The 6,784-nt window shown below is 34.1% G+C and overlaps 1 protein-coding gene across 1 annotated transcript; it reads left to right on the forward strand.

Moving 5' to 3' along the window:
* The first annotated feature begins 1,448 nt into the window (after positions 1-1,448).
* LOC145032785 (protein disulfide isomerase-like 1-4) lies at positions 1,449-5,035 on the forward strand. Its single transcript, XM_078981705.1, has 12 exons — positions 1,449-2,053; positions 2,406-2,535; positions 2,704-2,869; positions 2,945-3,063; positions 3,202-3,282; positions 3,398-3,484; positions 3,576-3,650; positions 3,756-3,824; positions 3,965-4,045; positions 4,141-4,275; positions 4,367-4,423; positions 4,517-5,035. Exons 1-12 carry the CDS (start codon positions 1,515-1,517, stop codon positions 4,691-4,693), a joined length of 1,716 nt encoding a protein of 571 aa, XP_078837831.1. The 5' UTR covers positions 1,449-1,514; the 3' UTR covers positions 4,694-5,035.
* The last annotated feature ends 1,749 nt before the right edge of the window (positions 5,036-6,784 follow it).

Here is a 6,784-nt window from a genome sequence, read left to right on the forward strand (position 1 = left end):
GATAGATAGTCTAAAAAATAACTAGGATATTATATTGTAAGACAAAAAAAATTGATTCACCTAAATGAAAATAGAAAAGAACATATAGTGATGATACAAAGACAATAAGGTTTAATGTTTTTATGTAATTTCTTCTATGATATTAAATTAACTATTCATGTTTTTGTTTTTGAAGTTAGACGTTAAGGCTTCAATTACCAAAGGTTCTTTCAGATGCGTCTATCACCCTTGAGATTTTTCTCAAACTGTATGATCTTTATACGTAAGTGTATTGCATAAGTACGATATTTAATATAAGATCTTACCGTTATTATTTATTATTTTCTGATTTTAGTGTAATCACAAGTTTTAGCATGTAAATAACAAAATTTCACATATGTGAACTTCCCCCTTCCATTCATTTCATGTTCTCCTATTCCCCCTTTCCCAATACTAACTTCATTGCCAATTACATCTTTAACTTTAAGTACAGTTATTTGTCTGCATTTTTTAATTTTTTTTTTTAATTTTCAGTTATTTGATTTTTGTTTAGTTGAAATAATATATGAGAGAGTAAACATCATCCTATATTTTCTTTCTATTTAAAAAAATTAATATCATAAGATACCGAATTAAACAACGCTTCACCCGGCTGACTTAACGACGATCATAACTGGAACAGTACCTAAAGACAGGTCCACTTCCATCTCCCGGAAGTCAAATCTACGTTTCTCACAAAATCGTGACTCACTATGACAACGTGGCAGACGCCTATTCGTTGAAGATTTATAATGGACATGCTATGGACATTTAAGGTCAAACGTTAGTCGCCACGTCGGACATAAAAATAATCAACCTTAACGCTGAACGGCTGAAGCGGTGAAAGAAGTGCAAATGCAACCGACTTTCTCGCATCAAATGTATAGAACCAAATATGCACATTTTATCCCTCACTTTTACCATATATTAGTTTCAGTCCCTGGCTCTTAGTTTATTTGATGTATAACCCACGTTTTGATTGTCATCACAAAATAAGGAAACAAAATATACTGCAATTTACATCCAGTTTAATAAATTTTAAGTGTTTATATTATTAGTTCAATTCCATATTCTCGTTATAGCTATTCGTTATTAAGTTTGCCTTTCCACCGTATTGTTTGAATATAATTAAATTTTTTTTAGTAAAATTATCCTCATATTTATTTAGTTCGATGTATATTTCAAATAATTGGTTGTTGCACGTTATGCATCTTTCTGGTTTATGTTACTAGCCATTTATAAATGCACGTGATATTCCAACACATTATCAAATGTTTTACCAAATACTTTCTAACAAGGGACATGAAGTTTGCCTTAAATAAGGAAGGAATGTTAAGTTTGGGTGTCAACTGATATTTCTTAAAATTAATAGGCTGAAATGAATTTTTGAAAAAATTATCGAAGGGCTAGATGTACACATATTCACATCAAATTCACAAACTACAACACTTTCTTCTACCCTCTCTCTGTGTGTTTTCAAGGTCTCAACGGCTACAATGGCTGCTACGAGATCACTTCTTCTTTCTTTGTCTATTCTACTTCTACTTTGCTTCAACGCTTCTTGCAAAGATACCCTTGATCTTGATGAAGAAGATCTTAGTTTCCTCGAGGAAGACGAACACGACGCCGCCGAATCATCCCTTCACGGTTACGAGGACCATGATTTCGAGAACTATGATGATTTGGATGATTTCGGAGACGGGGAGGGAGAATACCCAGATTCAGAATCGGCTCCCGAAGCTGAGATCGACGAGAGTGATGTAGTCGTGCTAAATGGGTCAAATTTCAGTGATTTCTTGGAGAAAAATAGGTATGCCATGGTGGAGTTTTACGTGCCGTGGTGTGGGCATTGCCAAGCTCTGAAACCGGAGTATGCGGCGGCGGCGACGGAGTTGAAGACGGATGAGGTAGCGCTGGCGAAGATGGACGCTGGAGAGGAGACTGAACTGGCCCAAAAGTACAATGTTGAAGGGTATCCTACTGTGTTATTCTTTATTGATGGTGTTCATAAGCCCTACAACGGTGCGAGGAACAAGTTAGTCTCTCTCTATCTCTCTCGTTGTGAATTGATTTTATCTTCTTGAAAAATTATAGTCTGTAGCTTTGATTCTGCTGTGAAGAACAGTCAATTCATATGTGACTTCTATTTGTGATCTAATCTGGAGTTCCTTTTCTGCCTAACTTGATAAACGGAAATTAGAAGAGGGGTAAATCTGTGATCAATTAGCACCAAAGGAAATGCAATTGGTACATCTAGCATGCTTTGTATCCATTGAGCAAAGAGAGATTGTAATTTTGGGTTAATATAAGATATCTATCAAGCAATAAATATAGAATTTTAGAATTAATTGCTCTTTTGTGTTTTTTTTTTCTTTCTTTCTTCATAGGGATGCTATTGTGACTTGGGTGAAGAAGAAGATTGGTCCTGGTCTACACAATTTGACCACAACCGAGGAAGCCGAAAGCATATTAACCAGCGAATCACCAGTAGTTGTGGCCTTTGTGGAAAATTTAGTGGTATATCTTCTTTTACACTTGAAATTTTCCACTTAAATTTTCAATTATTAGCGAGTTTAAAACATTGCACCTTCAATCTTAAAGTAAATACAACATTAAAGGGTTCGACTCCGTGTCAAATATCCACAAATGTAACATTAGATCATGATTAATTTTGTTTTTGTGTAGGGTCCAGATAGTGAAGAACTTGCTGCAGCTTCAAAACAAGAAGATGAAGTAAGCTTCTACCAAACATCCAGTGCTGATGTGGCAAAGCTTTTCCACATTGACCCAAAAGGGAAACGACCAGCTTTGGTATTGGTAAAGAAGGAAGACGAGAAAGTTAGCCACTTTGGTTCGTTTCTTACCATTTTTTCTTCTCCAAATCACGAAATTTCAAGCAAAATCTTAACCAATATGTAAACTACAGGGGGTCAGTTTGTAAATTCAGCAATAACAGAGTTTGTCTCAAAGAACAAGCTCCCTCTTGTGATTTACTTCACTCGTGCAAGTTCTTCACAAGTATTTGAGAACCCAATCAAAAATCAGGTAGAATTTTTTGCTTATAAATGGTATCATGTGCTACCAAATACTATATACGATTATATTCTAAACTTTTTTATGTGATTGTTGATTCTAACAAAAGGGTGCTTAATTTTGTATGTTTTAAATCTTGTTCTTTGACAGGTGATTCTTTTTACTACTTTGAATGAAACCGAGAAGTACCTTCCTATATTCCAAGAAGCAGCAAAATATTTTATGGGAAAGGTTAGTATAATGTTTATAGTCTCTCATTTAATCACATGGCCTTGAAGCTTCAATACTATAATGTTTTTTTCATTTTTGTTCAAATCTTACATTTATTCTTCGGTTGTTTACACAGGCTCTTTTTGTATACGTTCCAATGGACGAAGAAGATGCTGGTAAACCAGTTGCAGAATACTTTGGCATTGAAGGAAGTGCTCCAAAAGTGAGTATCATCATCATCATCATCATCATCATGCATTCTCCACCTCACTTCCTTCAGAACATGATCATGTCATGACATCATTTTTATTCAGGTTATAGCGTTCACTGGAAATGAAGATTCCAGAAAGTTCTTTTTGGAAGGAGAATTGACTTTGAACAACATCAAGGTTTTCAGTTTGCAACATAACATTTGATCATGTTGTTATTGATTTATATAAATTAGAAAAAACAAATGAAAGATAACAAACACTGCTTGCTATGTGTTTTCTTAGTCATTTGGTGAAAATTTCCTAGAAGACAACCTCAAGCCCTTCTACAAGTCAGATCCAATCCCAGAGACTGTAAGTATTTCTATCTGTATGAATAAATTTTTTTCTGAATAAATGATGTTTAAAAAATAATTGAAAAGGACAACATATATATAGCTTACTAGATTAAGTCATGTTCTTAATTGTAACTTTCTTCATGTTGTTTATTCCAGAATGATGAGGATGTAAAAGTAGTTGTTGGTAATAACTTCGATGAAATAGTTTTGGACGAGTCAAAGGATGTTCTTCTAGAGGTACTTTTTTTTGTTCAAACCATTAAAAAGATTAAAAAAAAAAATAATGATTATGATTATGATGAAATAATTTACATTTTTTTTTTTCATGTTAGATATACGCGTCATGGTGTGGCCATTGCCAAGCACTCGAACCAACATACAATAAACTTGCAAAACATCTTAGAGGGATCGATTCCCTTGTTATAGCCAAAATGGATGGCACCACAAATGAACACCCTCGTGCCAAGGTACTTTTAATGGAATTGGAATTCGTGATTCCATTCCGTAGTATTTCATGATTTTTGCGGTATTGATGTTTTACACTTTGTCCTTTTCCAGTCCGATGGATTCCCGACTCTTCTTTTCTTCCCGGCTGGCAATAAGAGTTTTGACCCGGTAAGTATCCGTTAAACAACTAACAAAATCCACCATTTTTTTTAATTTTTTTTTTCTACTCATTCATTAAAATTTATTACTTGGGTTTTGCAGATCACAGTTGATACAGATAGAACAGTGAAAGCCTTCTACAAGTTTCTCAAGCAACACGCAGCCATTCCTTTCAAGCTCCAGAAACCTGAGTCGACTCAGAAACCCGAAACTGAGTCAACTCAGAAACCCGAGTTAACACAGGAAAGTAGCAATCAAGATCTGAAGGATGAATTATGATTTATGAGGTTTTCCATATCTTCTAACTTCAAAAATTAGCATATGTTGTTGCTCTACCAAAATCGAATAATGTAGTGGTCAAAGTTCGAAAGTCAAATTTTCAGTTTTTTTTTTTTTTTTTTTTTTTTTTTTTGACTTATGTAAAATGTCAAAGCTTTATAGGATATTTATATATTATCTTTCTGCCTGTCGACATATAAGCATTGTATTATGTTTTTGTTGTTATGTGTTGTTTGACGGGTTCTCCAATTCATACTATTTACCTGTCATTTTGTTTTCTTGTCGCCAAAACCATAGTTTTTATCACATCTTTTTTTATATAAAAAACACGTTTCAGATGAATTTTGTAACACTACATTTACATACAACAATGGCAAAACAATTTCAAGCATTTCCCCTTTTCATTCTAGTTCTTTTTGTTTCTGCGAGAACACTCCATGCCATAGCACCTGCATCTGCCCCCTCTCCAATTCCATACTGGCGGTTTGCGCCTGGTTCGACTCCTTCACAAGGACCACCGGTACCAATCCAACCACCAGTCGTTCCACCACCTTCGACTGGCGGAGGCGGAGGAGGCGGTGGTGGCGGTAGTGGTGGTGTGCCGACAAAGGATAATGGTGGAGGGTCTTCTGGACTGAGCGGGGGACAGAAGGCGGGGATAACTCTTGGGGTTTTGGCGGGTGCTGGTTTAATTGGGTTTGCTACTGTTGTGTACATGAAGCGCCGGAGTAATATCCAGCGAGCACGTTTTGGGGCATCGGCTAGAAGATCTCAATTATGAGTCGCTATAAGTTGCAAGATTTGTTTCTTCATGTGGGTTTAAATTTATCAGTTTGTTTTGTTTAATTATTTTTTCTTTCGATTTTTTCTTTTGTTTTGTTTTTATACGATAAAAAAAAAAAAAGATAATTATGGGGATGCGTTTGACATTTATTTATAATTTTGGAGGAACATAATCATGAACTTATGTAAAATATGTTGCGGTGAACGACTAACAAGGTAGGTCTACAAAAAGTAAAAGATATTTACACAAATAACCAAATTTCATAACGTATATTAATCATATGTTTTAAAAAGCAAAAAAAACATTAATTTCGAAAATTTGTAATTTTTTTTAAATAATTTGTTCGTAGTTTTCAAAATTTTCTTCGTCTTTTTGGAATTAGTTAACTCGTTTATAATTTTCGAACCAATATCATTGTGCAAGTTAGATACACATTGAAATATATAATAGATAGGAGAAAATAGGAAAGAGAAAAAGTAACAATTAAAAATTGATGGAGAGAAAAAAAATATTTCGGAAATATGAAAATTGTTTAAATATTGGAATTTTTGAAAAAAAAATGTTATAAATAGTTGGAAAATGTGGTTGTTTCCCGAAATCATTTTCGAAAAAAGAAGTTACTGAGAATTAATGTCCTAAGAACAAAACAAAGATTATGATAAGTTGTAACTTTTTATTGTTTCTCAACAAAAAGCTAGTGATAAGCTACGAACATTACAAAGTAATAAACCTCTATAGGTTTCGCATCCACCCGACCCAGCTAACTTTTAGTTTCTGAAATTTCAAATTAACAACTTAATCACAACATTATCAAAGAATATATCTTTTGTCACCTTATTACCACCGAACGTAACCGACTTGCGATACTTCCAAATGTGCCACCACATGGTCAAAACGTAGCCTCATTTGCACACTTCTTTACATAAACACAAAGCGACTCAACATAATAAAAAACATGACCGGTTCTGAGGAATCAAATATTCAGGACGAAATGGAGAAAAAATGCCCTTAGACCTTAACGTGTAACATTTTAACGAATTAAATTACATAAACTAATTTATTTATTAAAATGACGATAAACCTTATAGCAATAAACATAGCAAAATCAAAGTATTTTAATGACTAATAAAATACCTTAACAACTAACCGACGATCCTTGAAGCTCTCCTAGCATTCTTGATTACAAATTGGTTGATCAATTCTTCGTAGTCTTTACTCTCTAAAATTCCGTTCTCGATAGATATCATCGCCAAACCGCTAAGTCTTTTTTGGGTCATTGTGGAGCGCAGATAAGATTTCACAAATTT

Source organism: Lactuca saligna, chromosome 2 (assembly GCF_052625555.1).
Source record: "Lactuca saligna cultivar CGN05327 chromosome 2, ASM5262555v1, whole genome shotgun sequence".
NCBI lineage: Eukaryota > Viridiplantae > Streptophyta > Magnoliopsida > Asterales > Asteraceae > Lactuca > Lactuca saligna.